Source organism: Bufo gargarizans, chromosome 4 (genome assembly GCF_014858855.1).
Source record: "Bufo gargarizans isolate SCDJY-AF-19 chromosome 4, ASM1485885v1, whole genome shotgun sequence".
NCBI lineage: Eukaryota > Metazoa > Chordata > Amphibia > Anura > Bufonidae > Bufo > Bufo gargarizans.
This window is the reverse complement of record NC_058083.1, coordinates 86,592,129-86,613,184: the sequence shown is the minus strand read 5'-3', so window position 1 is coordinate 86,613,184 and position 21,056 is coordinate 86,592,129. Positions and strand designations below refer to the sequence as shown.

The following is a 21,056-nucleotide window of genomic DNA, read 5'->3' as shown; positions in this document are numbered from 1 at the left end:
TCTTTGCTTTTGTCCACCTCAAAGTTTTTCCATTGTAAGCTGAAATGTAAAAAACCCCTCAAATATATGATTTCTTTCTATCAATCTTCTACAGGTCCTGCTATGAATGACTTATGGTCTTTTTACATGGACCGATGATCTGGCAGAATAACGGGGTGGTGTGCCTTTGTATAAACTCTCGTTCCCGATAATCTGGAGTGTAAAAGGTGTCAGAAATCACCCAATGAATGAGGAGACGCTCGTTCATCGGGTGATCATGTTGTTCATATCGGGTGATCATATTTCTAGGCACGAAAAATCACCATTCCTGTTCTGCGGATAGCAATGACCTGATGCATAGGAAAACTTCTATAGGGACAAGCAATTAGTGTATCAATCAAGTGTACAGTGGAAGTGATTATCGAGAACGTTTAGTTGGTTTTAAAAATTGGCTGAAAGATTGGTCCATGTAAATGGACTCTTACGTAACCAAATTAAAGGAGTTAAAAAATAATGAAATGCTAAATATGGGGCACATTTATCAAGCAGGTACAAAGTAAACTGGCTTAGTTGCCCATAGCAACCAGCTCATTTGGAAAATGAAAGGAGGAATCTGATTGGTTGTTATTGGCAACTAAGCCAGTTCTACTTCACACCAGTTTGACAAATGTACCCCTATATCTATTAAGGGTTTTCATTTGTCAGGTCATGGTATATGTAATATATTTAGCTATCAAGTCTAAATTAGCTAGATCTATTTTTTAAAAGCTTAAAATCCTATTCATCACTCACCAAAGTAGTTTCCTCCATTCTACTGTGGAAATTTAATTCTGGTGTTATGGGCTACATACACATTAGATTATCATCAAGGTGTGAACCGTCAACAACTATAATTAGAATACTCTAATTATCAAAGTAACAGTTTATCGAGATATTAGCCAAATCAGATACTTCTGTAGACAAATCTCCTTAAGGAGAACCAGTACCTCTCAAAGGCTATGCCAAAGGTATTTCACCCAGCCAACCAGTACCTTGTTCTGTGCTGCTGAGGAGCTAGAACTCTAAAACAGCACTGTCTACAGTGTTGTCTTTGGTTTAGCTGATTTCCCTCGTCAAGTTTCAAGGTTCTTTGATGGGTAGCACATTGTCTTACAGTGTAGCCACCTATAGATAAACCTAGAGAGACAGTCTTCTTCTTCCTGGAGGAGACCTAACTTACACAGGGCCAGTTCTAGGTGAAATGGGGCCCTGGGGCGAAAAACAATATGGCCCCCCCCCCCCCACCCCCAGATGCACATTTCTCCAGTACAACTGACTTCAAACAGAACTAGGACGGGCTAGTACACTGGCACGGGTGAGATGGTGTCTGGGATGGATCCAATCCAGTTTAATCAACCAACCTACTAGACTGGGATGGATCCCGATCCAGTTTAATCAATCAATCTAGCCCGCCCTGGTTCTGTTTGGAGTCAGTTGGACTGGAGAAATGTGCATTTGGGGTGGGGGGAGGGGGCCAGTTACTGGTAGTACCAGCAACTGCCCCCCCCCCCCCCCCCCCCATGCACATTTCTCTCTCCAGTCCAACTGACTCCAAACAGAACCAAGGCCGGCCTGTAGTACACTGGGACTAAGTGAGTGGGATTTGGGAAACTGGGAATGGATGGATCCGATCCAGTTTAATTAACAATAAGTTTAACCAAACCAACCAACCTACCAGACAGAACTGGTCTGTAGATGTAGACTGTACTTGTGGAAGTGGAACTTGGCTGGCTGCCTATCTTCAGTCTTCTGTGGGCGGCGGGCCGTGGGCCTTCCCTTGCACTGGCAGAGACAGAGTCAGACTGTGGCTGGCTGCCAATGGCGCTTGCTCCCCTTCTTCAAGTTCTCTGCTCTGGGGGCAGAGCCTGTGGCAACGTCAGCCAGACGCGAGACGCGCCTGCCTGTGCCGTGCATGCCGCTCCAGTCTCGAATCTCTTAAAGAGACAGGCAGCGCAGCGCAGGCAGAGCAGCGGGGTGGCCCCCTCCAGAGCAGACCAGACAGTTTAATTACATTACTCCCTCCAGACCGGACCGCCCGGAACTCCTGCAGGGGGTTATTATTAGCACTGTCTGCAGCGCCGGCACAGTTGTCCCACACAGAATAGAAATAGAATTATAGAATAGAAGTTGTGGGCCGGCGCTGGGGGCCCCTAAGGAGTCGGGGGCCCAGAGGCAATTGCCCCCCTTGCCTCTATGGAAGCGCCGGCCCTGAACTTACACATTCTGTAGATGTTCAACATCTGTGTAATTGATAGTTTGCTTCCCAGCTATTGAAGCATTTCTTATCCTGGTATCCAAAATAAACTTCTTTCATTAGGGTGGCAAAGCAAGTTTGGGCAGAGTCAGTGAAGCAATTAAATACCAGCATGAATCAGTTATTGGGTTATAGGTGCTTATTAAAGTAACACTCCGAAAGGCATATACATTTCATGGGAATCTGGCCAAATACAGGCTTACCATACACAAGATCAGTGAACTCCATGAGTACCATCAATTTAACTAGATGGGTTTTAGAACTCTAGATTTTATTCCTTAGGAACCACTTACTTTACTGGAAGTCTCTGGCATAACATGTGTTACATGTGAATTTGTTGCAGATTTCATCCGCAGCATGCTAAGAATGTAATATTGGCACTGCAGTTATTTTTTGGCTGAGGATTGTTTCACCAGCGCTTGAATGACATTTGCTAAAATCTCATGCACTTTGCTAGTACTGTAATACACTGTGGATTTACTGCACTGAAATCCATGATGGCAATTTTGCAGAGGATTTTTGTTGGAATTATGGAAGGTTTGGATTCTTTCAGAACTGGCCACATCTACCATAGTCTTGTGCTAAAATAAAAAACAAAAAAAGTTTTCCCGCATGATTTTGCACCCCAAATCCCCATAACGAAAAAGTGAAAACAGAATTTTTGAACATTTTGTAAATTTAATAAAAGGGCAAAACAAAAATGTCACATGGACATAAGTATTCAGACACTTGAAAGGTAGGTCTGAGAGCCTCCAATTTCTCTTGATCATCTCTTGATTAAAGTTCACCTGTGGTGCAGTAAATTCAGTTGATTAGACATTATATGGAAAGGCACACCCCTATCTATATAAAGTCTCACAGCTGACAATGCATATCAGCGCAAAAACCAAGCCATGAGGAGGAAATGACTGCCTGTAGAACTCAGAGACAGGATCTGGAAAAGGGTACAAAAAATTTCTGCTGCACTGTAAGTTCCCAAGAGCACAGTGGCCTCCATAATTCTTAAATGGAAGAAGTTTGGAACAACCAAGACTTTCCTAGAGATGGCTGCCCCACCAAACTAAGAAAACAGGGGAGAAGTGTAGCATCCCACATTTGTGTGAAAGGGACACTGCTTATTTATGTATTTATCTAATGTATGGTATTTCACATTATCAGTCTGGCATTGACATTTCACCCATTCGCCCCTAGGCGGTGCTGGCACCACATAATATATATAGCTTGGTGTGTCTAGCTCAGAGAGAAAGAGGAGAATGTAGAAGGAGAGAGAGTAGTGAGAGGAGGAAAGCAAGTGTATGGAGGAGAGAAACAGGCCTAAATCAACATGTAGCTGTTTTCCTTTCTTCTGGGCCCTGATCAAGCCTGGAGAAGACAAACCCAGCAACCAAGCACCAGACAGTGAGTCTATGTCTAAATATGAAGCAAGCCTAGTGAGGGTTACAGCTGAATCTAGCTTATGGACCTCATCAGCACAAGTGCCTGAGAGTAACTTTCCAAGTGCTGGGACACTTATGGATAATTAGTGCGCAGAATTGTCCTTATTCACTAGAAGCCTTCCGGGATATAGTGGAAAACCTAAACCTTTTTAGGAGAGCATCCTGCACATAATGTAGCAGAAGACTGATACCTGCCACAAGGGAGAACTCCCTTATTGGATAGCTCAAGATAAGTAGAAAACAGCATATTTAGTACCAGAGTGCTATAGTTTGGACTTAGAATAATTACAGAAGTCTTGCCTGTAAGGCTACTTTCACACTAGCGTTCGAGCGGATCCGTTCTGAACGGATCCGCTCGTATTAATGCAGACGGTGGCTCCGTTCAGAACGGATCCGTCTGCATTATAACTTAGAAACATTTTCTAAGTGTGAAAGTAGCCTGAGCGGATCCGTTCAGACTTTACATTGAAAGTCAATGGGGGACGGATCCGCTTGAAGATTGAGCCATATGGTGTCATCTTCAAGCGGATCCGTCCCCATTGACTTCCATTATAAGTCGGAACGGATCCGCTCGCCTCCGCACGGCCAGGCGGACACCCGAACGCTGCTTGCTGGCGCAACGAACACAGGGGCCCATCCACCAAAGCACCATAAACACCTACACCTTTAAGGGCACATCAAATTCCATCTGGCTGGTGTTTCCTGCAATTGAGAGTGCTCCAGAGGATTTAGTGCTGTCTTCCTCATCACTGCACGCCGGCCCAGGGAGGTTCTGCTAACCGTGAGTACATGAACTACTACCCTCATCAGCCCACCGTAGCCTCACACGTTTCCCCTGCAGACCCGGCCGCTGCAGAAGGGCATTGGTAAGAGAAGTGACCAAGAAAATAACCCAATGGTCATTCTGGTTGAGCTCCAAAGATCCTGTGTGCAGATGGGAGAAACATTCAGAAGTACCTCAAACTAGACTTGAAGGGGACCTTTCATGCGATTTTATTAAGGGAGATATATACCTGTACTTGCGGGGTACCCCCCGCTGATGCTGCCACCCTGCTTGATTTTTAAAAATATGCCTCCTGTGCCCCGCCGGATTTCTCCAGCTTAGTATGCGAATACTGAGCATCGGAGCAATGAGGAGGAGGACTGGGTGTTTCTCTGTGCGCGTCTCCTTCTCCCCTGGCTGTAGAGCTGTCCAATCGCAGCGCAGAGAGTCACAGCCAGGGAGAAAAAACCTTAGCATACTGAGCGGGAGAAATACGGCGGGGCACAGGAGGCATATTTAAAAAAATCAAGCAGGGTGGCAGCATCAGCTGTACGGTATATATCTCCCTTAAAGGGAGTCTGTCACCACATTTTAGCATGTTAGACCGTTAAAATTGGGTTATGTGATCCAGCCAGAACATAAAAACGGTACCTTTGTGGTAGAAAATGGACTTTTCTTTTTGCCGAAAATGAACTTATAAGATTATGTTCTGAGCCCTCTCAAGTGCCCAGGGCGGTCTCTCAATCCTCGGAGCCCCAGGCAGCACCTCCTAAACGGCTCATAACCCCGCCCTCTGTGCGCCTCTGCCCGCCCGTTTACTCCCCTCCCCTGTCCTTTTCCACTGCCGCTGTGCGGTCCAAATCGTAGCGGGCGCATGCGCAGTAGGTATTGCGATGCCCTGCCAGGAGCAGGCATCTTCATAGAAGTTCGGGCTTGGGATTGATGTTCTGAAGATTGTATTATTTTCCCTTATAACATGGTTATAAGGGAAAATAATAGCATTCTGAATACAGAATGAATAGTATAATAGTGCTGGAAGGGTTAAAAAAATAAATAAAAAGTTAACTCACCTTCTCCTCTTGATCGCGTAGTTCCCGGTCTCTTCTTTAGCTGTGGGCTAAATGACCTGTGGTGATGTCAGATCACATGCTCCAATCACATGGTCCATCACCATGGTGATGGAGCATGTGATCTGACATCACCACAGGTCCTTTAGCCCACAGCTAGTAAAGAACAGACTGGGAACTGCGCGATCAAGAGGAGAAGGTGAGTTAACTTTTTTATTTTTTTTAACCCCTCCAGTACTATTATACTATGTATTCTATATTCAGAATGCTATTATTTTCCCTTATAACCATGTTATAAGGGAAAATAATACAGTGAATAGACTGTCACCTAGAACCCATGCGTGAAAATTGCACCGCATCCGCACTTGCTTGCGGATGCTTGCGATTTTCAGGCAACCCTATTCATTTCTATTAGGTCTGCGTTACGTGAAAAACGCAGAATATAGAACATGCTGCGATTTTCACGCAACGCATAAGTGATGCGTGAAAATCACCGCTCATGTGAACAGCCCCATAGAAATTAATGGGTCAGGATTAAGTGTGGGTGCAATGCGTTCAACTAACGCATCGCACCCGCGCGGAATACTCGCCCGTGTGAAAGGGGCCTTAGGGATAACTATGTGAATGTCCTTCAGTGGCTCAGCCAGAGCGCTGACATGAACACAATCGAACATCTCTGGAGCAACCTGAAAATAGCTGTCCACTCACGGTCCCCATCCAACCTGACAGAGCTTGAGAGGATCTGCAAAGTAGAATGGCAGGAAATCCTCAAGTCCAAGTGTGCAGGCCTTTTGGCATCTTACCCAAGAAGACTGGAGGCTGTAATCAGGGTCTGAATAAAGGGTCTGAATGCTTATGTCAATGCAAGATTTTAGTTCTTTCCTTTTCAATAAATTAGCAAAGATTTCTAACATTCTATTTTCACTTTCTCATTATGGGTTATTAAGGGCAGAATGATGGGGGAAAAATGTTTTTTTTTTTTTTTTTTTTGGCACAAGGCCGCACCATAACACAATATGAAAAAAGTGAAACGGTCTGAAAACTTTCCATGAATTTATAGCTTCTCTATACATTATAGCAATACAAACATATTTGTCATTACTTACCAGGCTATAAATGTGGGAATAATGTAATACAGTATATAGGAGATATTTAATTAGAAATGGCACTTACTTGTCTTTCTGTTGAATGGTGGCTCAAGTTCTACCCAAGCAGATACCTGGTTGTCTAGTATTGACCGAACCCGAAATCTATACAAGACACTGGCGGATACCTCGTCAGTCACATTGCATTGGTGAGCAGAGATTTCCTGGCAGTTCTCAGGATCATGCCAATGATCTTTCATATATATACTTTCATATTCCCTAACAAAACAAAATAAGTGTTGATAATGTCATATCGGGGAACAGCCACATGGTCAGGTTTCCTGATGCAATTTTGGAAACCAAAACCAGGAGTGAGTCACAAAAGGAGAGAAAATTCAGACAGCTTACGCTAGACTCGGCAATCAGAAAATGTGCACACATGGTGTGTGATAGATTTGGTGCATTTTCCTCCTAGATTTAAATACATAAAGAGAAAGTCCAGCACCACATTCCATGGTGCTGGACATTCTTATTATGGATTTACTTGGAGATGCCAGAGCCGTGCACTGGCTGGAGTGAGCTGATTGAACTCTTTCATGTTTTGTTTCCTAAGACTTTAGACCAGGGCAGGCTCGGACTGGCCCACAGGGCTACAGGTGAATCCCCCGGTGGGCCCCTAGTCTCCCTACCCCTGCACAAGTTGCACATAACACAGTTGACTTACTGCACTACATACATACACTCACCTAAAGAATTATTAGGAACACCATACTAATACGGTGTTAGACCCCCTTTTGCCTTCAAAACTGCCTTAATTCTACGTGGCATTGATTTAACAAGGTGCTGATAGCATTCTTTAGATATTTTGGCCCATATAATAGGATAGCATCTTGCAGTTGATGGAGATTTGAGGGATGCACATCCAATCCAGGGCACGAAGCTCCCGTTCCACCACATCCCAAAGATGCTCTATTGGGTTGAGATCTGGTGATTGTGGGGGCCATTTTAGTACAGTGAACTCATTGTCATGTTCAAGAAACCAATTTGAAATGATTCGAGCTTTGTGACATGGTGCATTATCCTGCTGGAAGTAGCCATCAGAGGATGGGTACATGGTGGTCATGAAGGGATGGACATGGTCAGAAACAATGCTCAGGTAGCCCGTGGCATTTAAACGATGGCCAATTGGCACTAAGGGGCCTAAAGTGTGGCCAGAAAACATCCCCCACACCATTACACCACCACCACCAGCCTGCACAGTGGTAACAAGGCATGATGGATACATGTTCTCATTCTGTTTACGCCAAATTTGGACTCTACCATTTGAATGTCTCAACAGAAATCGAGACTCATCAGACCAGGCAACATTTTTCCAGTCTTTAACAGTCCAATTTTGGTGAGCTCGTGCAAATTGTAGCCTCTTTTTCCTATTTGTAGTGGAGATGAGTGGTACCCGGTGGGGTCTTCTGATGTTTTAGCCCATCCGCCTCAAGGTTGTGCGTGTTGTGGCTTCACAAATGCTTTGCTGCGTACCTTGGTTGTAACGAGTGGTTATTTCAGTCAACTTTGCTCTTCTATCAGCTTGAATCAGTCGGCCCATTCTCCTCTAGCATCAACAAGGCATTTTTGCCCACAGGACTACCACATACTGGATATTTTTGCCTTTTCACACCATTCTTTGTAAACCCTTGAAATGGATGTGCGTGAAAATCCTAGTAACTGAGCAGATTGTGAAATACTCAGACCGGCCCGTCTGGCACCAACAACCATGCCACACTCAAAATTGCTTAAATCACCTTTCTTTCCCATTCTGACATTCAGTTTGGAGTTCAGGAGATTGTCTTGACCAGGACCACAACCCTACATGCATTGAAGCAACTGCCATGTGATTGGTTGACTAGATAATCGCATTAATGAGAAATAGAACAGGTGTTCCTAATAATTCTTTAGGTGAGTGTATATTCAAAGTACAGCAACTCAACCAGCCTATGTTCATATAAAAAAATATTATAGACACGATCAGGGCTGAGATAACTTTTCTGCCAGTGTCCTCTTTTCCCCAGGACCTACCTTCTCAAAGTTGCTGCACGGACCGCCATATTCAATCATCTGATAGCATGTTGCTGCTGTGTGAGCAGGTAATATTTGAATGTATCCATAGGGTGGGCCCCCAAAATTAATTTTACTGGTGGGCCCTAGGCACCCGAGTCCGAAACTGGACCAGGGGAAGGCAACTTCCGGAACTCCAGCTATGGTGAACCTACAACTCCCAGCGTGCATACTTGCATTGCTCTTCTAAGAACTCTCAAAGAAATGAATAGAGCATGCTGGGAATTGTAGTTTCACAACAGCTGCAATTTCGGCTCATTGAAGCCAGACTCCTTTTCTTACACGCTTTTTAAAACAGCCTAGTGTGATCTAAAAAGTGTCTAAAAAGCATAATAAATATAATACAAGGCATGTTAGAATTATTCCCATGCTGCATTTGTTCTCTTCTTACAATAAGTTTTTCAGCTTACATATAGATCTAGCATCTCCTCGTGTATACAGTATAGCCAAAAAGGTGTCTATGAGCTCACCGTAGGGAGCCAGAGTAAAAAAACTAAAAATTGCTCTTCATCAGAATTCATAAAGCTCACACGTAGGACATGTTTAGATTTAAAGTGAATCTGATAATGGAATATGTCCTACTAAGGCTCCTTTCACACCTGCGTTCAGGTGTCCGCTCGTGAGCTCCGTTTGAAGGGGCTCACAAGCGGTCCTGAACGCAGCCTTCTGGCCCTAATGCATTCTCAGTGGAGGCGGATCCGCTCAGAATGCATCCGTCTGCCAGCGCTCAGCCTCCGCTCCGCTCAGTGAGCGGACACCTGAACGCTGCAAGATTTTTTTAAATTCTATTTCCTGAATATGATTATGGGGGCGGCCATTTTGCCTGAACTGTTCTTAACAGCATTTCCAAAGCATTAAGAAAATAGCTTTACGGCAGCCCCATGGTCCACAGACACAGTGGTCAGGAGGAGACCTCAGTGAAATCTATGGGAGCATTATCTAGGCAGCTGTGACCTGTGCAGAGATGATTGAACAAGGAAGGAATAGATAAGCTCTGACAATCACCTATTGTGAATGGTGGATCCGGTCTTATCTGTCATTCTAATCCTTCCTGTATTTATATCACCTCTGTGTATAGATAAGGAGATAACTGCAGTAAAGTGATCTGTACAGACCAATAAGTGGCACCTATTATTATTCTTAGTGGACGCTGGGAAAACTGCAGGATTTTATGTTTTTTTGTTCAAATATAGATATTGACATAGAAAATGAAAAATACCATCACCAAATTAAAAAATATATATACAGTACAGACCAAAAGTTTGGACACACCTTCTCATTCAAAGAGTTTTCTTTATTTTCATGACTATGAAAATTGTAGATTCACACTGAAGGCATCAAAACTATGAATTAACACATGTGGAATTATATACATAACAAAAAAGTGTGAAACAACTGAAAATATGTCATATTCTGGGTTCTTTAAAGTAGCCACCTTTGCTTTCATTACTGCTTTGCACACTCTTGGCATTCTCTGATGAGCTTCAAGAGGTAGTCACCTGAAATGGTTTTCACTTCACAGGTGTGCCCTGTCAGGTTTAATAAGTGGGATTTCTTGCCTTATAAATGGGGTTGGGACCATCAGTTGCGTTGTGGAGAAGTCAGGTGGATACACAGCTGATAGTCCTACTGAATAGACTGTTAGAATTTGTATTATGGCAAGAAAAAAACAGCTAAGTAAAGAAAAATGAGTGGCCATCATTACTTTAAGAAATGAAGGTCAGTCCGTCCGAAAAATTGGGAAAACTTTGAAAGTGTCCCCAAGTGCAGTCACAAAAACCATCAAGCGCTACAAAGAAACTGGCTCACATGCGGACCGTTACAGGAAAGGAAGACCAAGAGTCACCTCTGCTGTGGAGGATAAGTTCATCCGAGTCACCAGCCTCAGAAATCGCAGGTTAACAGCAGCTCAGATTAGAGACCAGGTCAATGCCACACAGAGTTCTAGCAGCAGACACATCTCTAGAACAACTGTTAAGAGGAGACTGTGTGAATCAGGCCTTCATGGTAGAATATCTGCTAGGAAACCACTGTTAAGGACAGGCAACAAGCAGAAGAGACTTGTTTGGGCTAAAGAACACAAGGAATGGACATTAGACCAGTGGAAATCTGTGCTTTGGTCTGATGAATCCAAATTTGAGATCTTTGGTTCCAACCACCGTGTCTTTGAGCGACGCAGAAAAGGTGAACGGATGGACTCTACATGCCTGGTTCCCACCGTGAAGCATGGAGGAGGAGGTGTGATGGTGTGGAGGTGCTTTGCTGGTGACACTGTTGGGGATTTATTCAAAATTGAAGGCATACTAAACCAGCATGGCTACCACAGCATCTTGCAGCGGCATGCTATTCCATCCGTTTTGTGTTAAGTTGGACCATCATTTATTTTTCAACAGGAAATGACCCCAAACACACCTCCAGGCTGTGTAAGGGCTATTTGACCATGAAGGAGAGTGATGGGGTGCTGCGCCAGATGACCTGGCCTCCACAGTCACCGGACCTGAACCCAATAGAGATGGTTTGGGGTGAGCTGGACCGCAGAGTGAAGGCAAAAGGGCCAACAAGTGCTAAGCATCTCTGGGAACTCCTTCAAGACTGTTGGAAGACCATTTCAGATGACTACCTCTTGAAGCTCATCAAGAGAATGCCAAGAGTGTGCAAAGCAGTAATCAAAGCAAAAGGTGGCTACTTTGAAGAACCTAGAATATGACATATTTTCAGTTGTTTCACACTCTTTTGTTATGTATATAATTCCACATGTGTTAATTCATAGTTTTGATGCCTTCAGTGTGAATCTACAATTTTCAAAGTCATGAAAATAAAGGTATAACAGTAAGGGCAGGGGGATCCCTGGGCGCCGCTCTACATGTCTGTATAGTTAGTTTAGATTTTTTATTCTAGTGAAAGGTCCTCTTTAACATACAAATAAATCAGAAGACATAAAAAATATAAAAAATAAAACAGAATGAAATCAGTCATTACCCTTGTGCTTGAACCGAATACGTAATATTTCCGGCTACCGTTACTGGATCCCAGTGCAGAAAATGCTTCAGGTTGGTGGACACCATAGAGATATTTTCTGGGGCGGGAAGCAAATTTTGGTCTATAATAATAATATAAAAAAGAGAGCACAAGATAATAAAGAAAATGGAGACTCAAATGGTTCATATGAATATATTCCTAGGTTGCTATGGTCGTGTACAAAAAAAACGGAAAAGCTTTGCATAGAAATTCCCACAGATTCACAGCAGTTCCGAAAGATAATAGGCATACCCCTTTAATAAAGTGTAACTCTTTTAGGGCAGGTTCACATGCTACAGGTAAAATGCAGATATCCACACTCACCATTTATCTACATGTTTAAGAGCTAAAAGGAGCTCAGAGACTGGCGGACCCGTGGTGGGGTTCATACATACCTGGTCCCCGCTGCTGGGTTCTGGCCCCCTGGCGTCTCTGCAGTTGTGCAATGCTCTGTCATCAACATCCTGTTGACGGGCGCCATGTAACCGCCGCAGCTAATCACGGGCCACAGAGGTGACCTGTCACCCATATGACATGTCACTCCACTGGATAACTCTTGCATAACTCTTGGATAACCCCTTAAATTTCCACAGAACAGACTAAAATTTGCATCTGGTTTCATACAAATCCCATTTTCTGACATTTACTGCATTGTTGTTGCAGATTTGCAGTGTTAGATCTTCAGCTTTCAGTTTAAACTCAACATACAGTATACAAAGTAGCCAGAGACTAGTTATAAAAGGAACTTGTCACCTCTCCTGATATGTTGGTTTTAGTAACTACATTCCCATGTAATAACAGTTCTGAATAATCTTTTCTTATGACTCTACAATGTGTCACTCCTTTATTATTCCTGCTAGAAGTTATGAATGAATTACTAGCAGTCTGTAATGAACGTCCAGATGTGTGTTACCAGTTTGGGGTGTGCCCCTAAACAGTCTAACATTATCCAATCAGTGCTGCGAGTGTCAGACTGTGCACTACTGGTAGTGCACAGTGTCAGACACCCCCACTACTGGTAAAACCCATCTGGACCTTCATTGCAAATTGCTAGTAATGCGTTCATAACTTCTAGCAGGAATAATGAAGGAATGGCAAAACATAGAGTCATAAGGATTGATTCCAGAATTGTTATTACATGGGGGATGCAAGTAGTAACTAAACCAGACATGTCAGGAGAGGTTCAAAGTCACTTTTAAGGCTTCTTTCACAATGGCGTCATAATTTACTGCCAGAACAGCCTGCCGGATCCGTACTAACATTTGCACGAGTGCGCTGCCGGAAGTCCGTCCCGGCCCTATTCACTATAATGGGGACGGGCTGCAAATGCGGCCACAGCACGGTAAACATGCCAAGAGGTGGCTGGACAAAAACCGCAGCACACTCGTGCAAACGTTAGTACGGATCTAGCAGGCTGTTCCCCTGCCAGAACAGTTCCCCAGCCTGCCGGACAATCCTAATGCCAGTGTGAAAGAAGCCTAATGCCGTTATATATTAGAACCAGTTACCTGTTTTTTTAGAAACAGAGGAACAGTGAAGATGGAGCTGTATAAGTAGTATCTACTGCAGTAGTAATACTGGATCTGTATTACTCCTGAAGAAGGGGGCTTGGCTTCAGATCCCTGAAACGTGTTGAGAGTGCCGTGAGTTTTGAATAAAGGAAAATTGACCAGAAGTTGGATGTCCGGCTGCCATCATTTCTACCATCCTAGAAGCAAACCCAGCCAGGGGGGGTCTGTCTGAAGGTGTCTTGAGCTTTATCCAACAGACTTCCCCCCCAGTAAAGTGAGTTCAACTTATGTTTTATGCTACAAACAGTGTTTTCTTCCCAAATTTTTATGGTTGTATAACATTTTAATATTTCTTTCTTCAGACACATTCCAACACAAGAATGACGCCATTTTAGTGGGTCACAATTCTACGGTTATTTTGTGATGTTTCGGGGGTGCCTTTCTCCTCTTTTTTGAAAGCCTCCTATATCCATCTTACGCTGTATACTCATTGATCCCTCTAGGTATACCATGCAATCTTCCCAAATGACCAAAGGCGTACAAACTCTCAATATTTCTCTAAAATGGCCAACTGCGAGGTAGTCCTAGATCAGATGGTCAGTCCATCTTAGTAGCGTGGCGGTTGCCATAACCCAAACCACGTGCTTTACCTTTACTGTCTCTGTCCAAGCACTGTCCCTTATGTTCCTCAACCATCTATGGAAAGTTAATGCTTCACCCCCTCAGAGGTTATTTCTTAGTAAAGTTGCTTTAATGGCAGCTTTAAATCATACAGGGATGGTGTCTCCTTGGATCCACACACAGGCTTCTGGTCTACATTTCAGCAGTAGACACTAGGCCTCTCTCTTGCTTGTTCACCAGTAGACTCACTAACTAGGGGAAATAGGACCAGCCCACTGTCCATCAACTAACACACTGCCAGTTAACTGTTTTCTACCCATACATAGCCCTTTTTGGATTTTAACAGCTTTAGTAGTGAATCATAACACTAAGCCTTTAGCAGTGTACCAGCATTCACTGCAATATTATGAAAGCTCCATCTCTGCTTTGTGCCTATTTATAAAGTGTACTCTTACCTATAGGGCTAATGAAATTTATAAACTATTTTAAGAATATTTTTGTCTTGTGTTCCCAGGTTGCTATAAAAGTGCATGGATTTAGAGGAGTTTCTGGGATTTTAATATTGATGACCTACCCTTAGGAATGGATATACCATCCATATTTACTGGAGTCTGACTTTCGGCACCTCCACCATTCAGCTTCTCTATATGCTCAGCATGTAGTACATAAAGTCAGGTCCATAAATATTGGGACATCAACACAATTCTAGCATTTTTGGCTCTATACACCACCACAATGGATTTGAAATGAAACGAACAAGATGTGCCTTACCTGCAGACTGTCAGCTGTAATTTGAGAATATTTACATCCAAATCAGGTGAACGGTGTAGGAATTACAACAGTTTGCATATGTGCCTCCCACTTGTTAAGGAACCAAAAGCAATGGGACAATTCGCTTCTCAGCTGTTCCATGGCCAGGTTTGTGTTATTCCCTCATTATCCCAATTACAATGAGCAGATAAAAGGTCCAGAGTTCATTTCAAGTGTGCTATTTGCATTTGGAATCTGTTGCTGTCAACTCTCAAGATGAGATCCAAAGAGCTGTCACTATCAGTGAAGCAAGCCATCATTAGGCTGAAAAAAACAAAACAAACCCATCAGAGAGATAGCAAAAACAGTCTTAAAAAGAAGCAACACACCGGAGAGCTCAGCAACACCAAAAGACCCAGAAGACCACGGAAAACAACTGTGGTGGATGACCTAAGAATTCTTTCCCTGGTGAAGAAAACACCCTTCACAACAGTTGGCCAGATCAAGAACACTCTCCAGGAGGTGGGTGTATGTGTGTCAAATTCAACAATCAAGAGAAGTCTTCACCAGAGTGAATACAGAGGGTTCACCGCAAGATGTAAACCATTGGTGAGCCTCAAAAACAGGAAGGCCAGATTAGAGATTGCCAAACGACATCTAAAAAAGCCTTCACAGTTCTGGAACAATATCCTATGGACAGATGAGACCAAGATCAACTTGTACCAGAGTGATGGGAAGAGATGAGTATGGAGAAGGAAAGGAACTGCTCATGATCCTAAGCATACCACTTCATCAGTGAAGCATGGTGGTTGTAGTGTCATGGCGTGGGCATGTATGGCTGCCAATGGAACTAGTTCTCTTGTATTAATTGATGATGTGACTGCTGACAAAAGCAGCAGGATGAATTCTGAAGTGTTTCGGGCAATATTATCTGCTCATATTCAGCCAAATGCTTCAGAACTCATTGGTGCAGATGGACAATGACCCAAAGCATACTGCAAAAGCAACCAAAGAGCTTTTTAAGGGAAAAAGGTGGAATGTTATGTAATGGCCAAGTCAATCACCTGACCTGAATCCGATTGAGCATGCATTTCACTTGCTGAAGACAAAACTGAAAGGAAAATGTCCCAAGAACAAGCAGGGACTGAAGACAGTTGCAGTAGAGGCCTGGCAGAGCATCACCAGGGATGAAACCCAGCGTCTGGTGATGTCTATGCGTTCCAGACTTCAGGCTGTAATTGACTGCAAAGGATTTGCAACCAAGTATTAAAAAGTGAAAGTTTGATTTATGATTATTATTCTGTCCCATTACTTTTTGTCCCTTAACAAGTGGGAGGCACATATGCAAACTGTTGTAATTCCTACACCGTTCACCTGATTTGGATGTAAATACCCTCAAATTAAAGCTGACAGTCTGCAGTTAGATCACATCTTGTTCATTTCATTTCAAATCCATTTGTGGTGTTGTATAGAGCCAAAAATGTTAGAATTGTGTCGATGTCCCAATATTTATGGACCTGACTGTATAGTAGGGGTTGTAGAGAGTATTCCAGTATAGTACCATTCACTCGAACAGGGCAATACCCATCGCAGCTACTGCTATATACATGAGTGTTGTAAACAATGTAGAAGCAGCGATGCTAATAGGAGATCCCCAGGATAGGTCATAAATCCTAAAAATACTGGACAACCCCTTTAAGTGCATGCTGCACATCTTTGCTTTACAAAGGTCAAAAGTTTCTGTAAAATTGATATTAGAATCGGCTGCAACACAGGAGGCACATGCCAGGCCCTCTCTCTAGCTGAAATTTACCAATCTGTGAGAACGTGGCCTAAATATCTACATTACATAAAATGAAACTGAAATATCCTCAATTCTGCGAGACTTGATACACAATCTATAATCTCCCTAAAATACACTTGAAAATTGATTTAGGGCTTGTGAAGCTTGGAGAGTCCTGTGCATTAAGTATATAAGGTAAAGCAATGCTTCCTGGGGGGAACATCTCTGTACATATGGAGCCCGATGGAACACGCTGCAGTTTTTTTCATTCTGAGATTCGTGTGGAATTTGACAGCAAAAAAAAAAGAACTCACACATGTCTCAGATTTCATAAAGGAGTAAAATACAAAAAAAAAAAAACGCAAAGGCAGTGGCTCTGTGTATTCGGGTGTAGGTCTCCTTTTAAAAATTGCCTATCTAGTTTTACAAATATTCTTTTTCTTTTCTTTTTTTTTTTTACTTCTTAAATATCACTATATTTACCATGAAAATCCAAGAAAATCGTGAAAAATAATGGAGGAAGTGACATACATCCGTATGGAGGGGTCATTAATATCTGTTCTGTGAGTGCCAGACACCCTGCATCTCCACCGATCAGATGTTCCCTGCTGCCTCCAGCACTGAAACTAGCTCTCAAATGGAGCAGGAAGCACAGCTCTGTTCATAGCATAGTGGCCGTGCCGGGTTACTGCAGCTCAGCTGCCATTGCAGTGAATAAGAGCTGAACTGCAGTAACCTGACATGACCACTTACCAGACATGAGCAGTACACTTCCTGCATCCAAAGTGCAAATTCCAGCTCCGGGGGCAGCAAGAAGGTGCGGGATGTCGGCCCCCCATCAATCAGATATTAATAACCTATCCTGAGGATAGGTCATCAATCTTAGGTGCCTGAAAAAAACCTCCTTAAATGTGAGAATAAATAATAAAAATATATTTAAGTAGTAAGGGGGCATTTACATGACCGTAGTTATAGTTCGCATCCAATACGCATTTTTTGCACAACCAATGCAGACTCTTTCATTTCAATGGGGCCGCAAAAGATGCGAACAGTACACCATGTGTTCTGCATCTGTATGTCTGTTCCACTGCCCTGTAAAAAATGGCAGGACACGTCCTAGTCTTTCGCAGAACAGAACGGGCAGCCCATTATAGAAATGCCTATTCTTGTCTGCAAAACGGACAAGAATAGGACACGATCTATAATTTTTCCGGGGCCACGGAACGGAGCAACGGATGCGGAGAGCACACGGAGTGCTGTCTGCACCTCTTGGGGCTCCATTGAAGTGAATGGATCCGCATCCGAGCGCAAAAAATGCAGCTCGGATGCGGAACCAAACCACCCCTTATGTTGCTGAAAGTACTGTCCACCTCTGGGGAAAATATGGCCAGAATTCTCACCAGTATTTGACACAAAATGGCTAGTCCAATAGTCCACTGTATAGATGGCTCCTATTCTCTGTTCCATACCTGTTTGGGTTTTTTTGCGGCTCATATGCGGAACCATTCACTTCAATGGGGCCACAAAAAAAAAAAAAAAACTAAATGATCCCGTGTGCATTCCATGTCCATATGACCGTTCCACAAAAAAACAGACCATGTCCTATTATTGTCCGCATTATAAGGATAGGACTGTTCTATTGGAGGTCAACCCTTTCCTTCCTCACAATGCATAATGCACACCACTGGTATCTGTGTTTTATGGATCTGCACTTTGTGAACCAGGAAAACATCCAACGATCGTGTGCAAGAGGCCTTATTCTATAATACTTTTTTTCAAATCAGATGATTTTCATTGATTTTAGGTAACACGGATACACATAGAGGTACATAAACCCCAACACAAACAACCCTCTCACCCACCGCCCTCCCGAATCCCATAACACCATATCACACAAATACACAAAGGTACATAAACCCCAACACAAACAACCCTCTCACCCACCCCCTTCCCGGATTCCATTACACCATATCACACAAATACACAAAGGTACATAAACCCCAATACAAACAACCCTCTCACCCGCCTCCTACCCGAATTCCATAACACCGTATCACACAAATACACATAAAGGTACATAAACCCCAACACAAACAACCATCTCACCCACCGCCCTCCCGAATTCCATAACACCGTATCACACAAATACACAAAGGTACATAAACCCCAACACAAACAACCATCTCACCCACTGCCCTCCCAAATTCCATAACACCGTATCACACAAATACACAAAGGTACATAAACCCTAACAGAAACAACCCTCTCACCCACCGCCTTCCCGGATTCCATTACACCGTATCACACAAATACACATAAAGGTACATAAACCCTAATACAAACAACCCTCTCACCCACCGCCCTCTCGGATTGCATTACACCATATCACACAAATACACATAAAGGTACATAAACCCCAACACAAACAACCCTCTCACCCACCGCCCTCCCGAATTCCACTGTATCACACAAATACACATAAAGGTACATAAACCCCAATACAAACAACCCTCTCACCCACCGCCCTCCCGGATTCCTTAACACCATATCATACAGAGGACAGCTCTTGAGTCCCAAGTAACATTAACAAAACGTGAGCAGGTTCACCTCAGGCTTATTTTGCTTGACCACATACCAGTTTCCAGTGTAGCAGCATGCCATAATCCCATGACTCCACACAAGGTAAAATATGCAATTATTTCCAAATTCAAATCATATTTTCTTATTGTGTTCTCTGTGCAAACCTGTTGAGCTTGTTAAAACTCCCACTGGTACATAACTTAAATCAACACATTACGGAATGAAAAGAAAATTATGTGAAAGGGTACAGCCACAGGGACAGGTCTCCTGAAGCAGTTTTGGAAGCCAAAGCCAGGAGTGAACTCAAAAAAGAGAAGTCATATCTGTTCTTTATACTTTCTCTTCTTTTATGATCCACTCCTGATTTTGGCTACCAAAACTGCCAAATATCTGATTGGTGGGGATATGGGGTGTTTAACTCCACCAGTCAGACAATGATGGACCATCCTAAGGTTATCAGTAAAATCCTGTAATGCACCTTTAAGACCTCTTTCACACAGGTGAGTTTTCTGTCCAGGTGCAATGAGTGTAGTGAAAGCATAACATCCGGACTGAATCCTGACCCACTTATGTCAATGGGTCTGTCTACACCTTTTTCATGCATCATCTCTCCATTCAGAAAAAAATCGCAGCATGTTCTGAATTGTGCGTCTCTCACGCAGCTCTGGCTCCATAGAAGTGAATGGAACTTGCATGAAAAACAGAAGGCATCCGGATACAAAGCGTTTTTTACTGATAGTTGCTAGGAGATGTAGATTGTTATCCTTCAGTTTTATTTCACGCGTGTGAAAAATGCATCCAATCCGGACTGAAAAAACAAACACACTGAAAACAGTCATTAAAAAAAACTGATTGAACTTGCTGGCAAAACCATTGTTTTTTCCCTGAACACATCCTGACACAATCCGTATCACTTATGTGAAAGAGTCCTAAGGCTAATTTCACATCTACAGTCGTGGCCAAAAGTTTGGAGAATGACACAAATATTAGTTTTCACAAAGTTTGCTGCTAAACTGCTTTTAGATCTTTGTTTCAGTTGTTTCTGTGATGTAGTGAAATATAATTACACGCACTTCATACGTTTCAAAGGCTTTTATCGACAATTACATGACATTTATGCAAAGAGTCAGTATTTGCAGTGTTGGCCCTCCTTTTTCAGGACCTCTGCAATTTGACTGGGCATGCTCTCAATCAACTTCTGGGCCAATTCCTGACTGATAGCAACACATTCTTTCATAATCACTTCTTGGAGTTTGTCAGAATTAGTGGGTTTTGTTTGTCCACCCGCCTCTTGAGGATTGACCACAAGTTCTCAATGGGATTAAGATCTGGGGAGTTTCCAGGCCATGGACCCAAAATGTCAACGTTTTGCTCCCCGAGCCACTTAGTTATTACTTTTGCCTTATGGCACGGTGCTCCATCATGCTGGAAATATACATGTTCTATGCAGTCGTCCTGTGTACAATCTTACCTGCCAAGGAGCCGGAAATCAAGGCTATCAGTATGACTTGAAGTACATTTCCCATTGTCTGCTCACTTCACCGAAGTCCCATGTTAAGTTCCAAGCTGAAAGACTGAGCTGTGTATCCATACTCTGATCAGAAGACTCAGGACACAGCAGTACCGCATACAGTCATATCTGACACCACACTGAGACCTGGAAATCCTGTTCTTCATCTACAAATTTCTCTCAACAGGTGTGGCCAAAAGCAGCAGCGCGGGTACAGCAAGGAGGAACATTGTTCTGCTGCTTATTGTAATATAGTAGGGCACACCTACATTCAGTAACACATGGGGACAAACTGTATAGAAATTTCAAATTTAATTGTTGCTAAAAGTATGACATAACCTAAATATACATATAAAACCACTACTTGTATACTTAGAAAACGTGACGGTTAAAACCAAGCATAAAATGCACACTGATGATACCACTCGTATGAATGTTCAAAGATATAATAATCGATCAGCACTGTGTATGCATCTGTGATTGCAGCGAGAGGACAATATACACACAGTGCACCGATGTTCTGCAGACTGTGAATAGAATAGCACAAGTGA

The 21,056-nt window shown here is 43.1% G+C and overlaps 1 protein-coding gene across 1 annotated transcript in view; it reads right to left on the bottom strand.

The window, feature by feature from the left end:
• Nucleotides 1–20,658, bottom strand: part of IL20RB (interleukin 20 receptor subunit beta) — a 35,817-nt gene extending 15,159 nt beyond the window's left edge. Inside the window, exons 1-3 of the mRNA XM_044292508.1 lie at nt 20,467–20,658; nt 11,712–11,832; nt 6,712–6,902 (exon numbers count right to left, since the gene is read on the bottom strand). Coding sequence (XP_044148443.1) covers nt 6,712–6,902; nt 11,712–11,832; nt 20,467–20,521 — 367 coding nt within the window. The 5' untranslated portion in view covers nt 20,522–20,658. The remainder of the gene's footprint in view (nt 1–6,711; nt 6,903–11,711; nt 11,833–20,466) is intronic.
• Between the last annotated feature and the right edge of the window lie 398 nt (nt 20,659–21,056).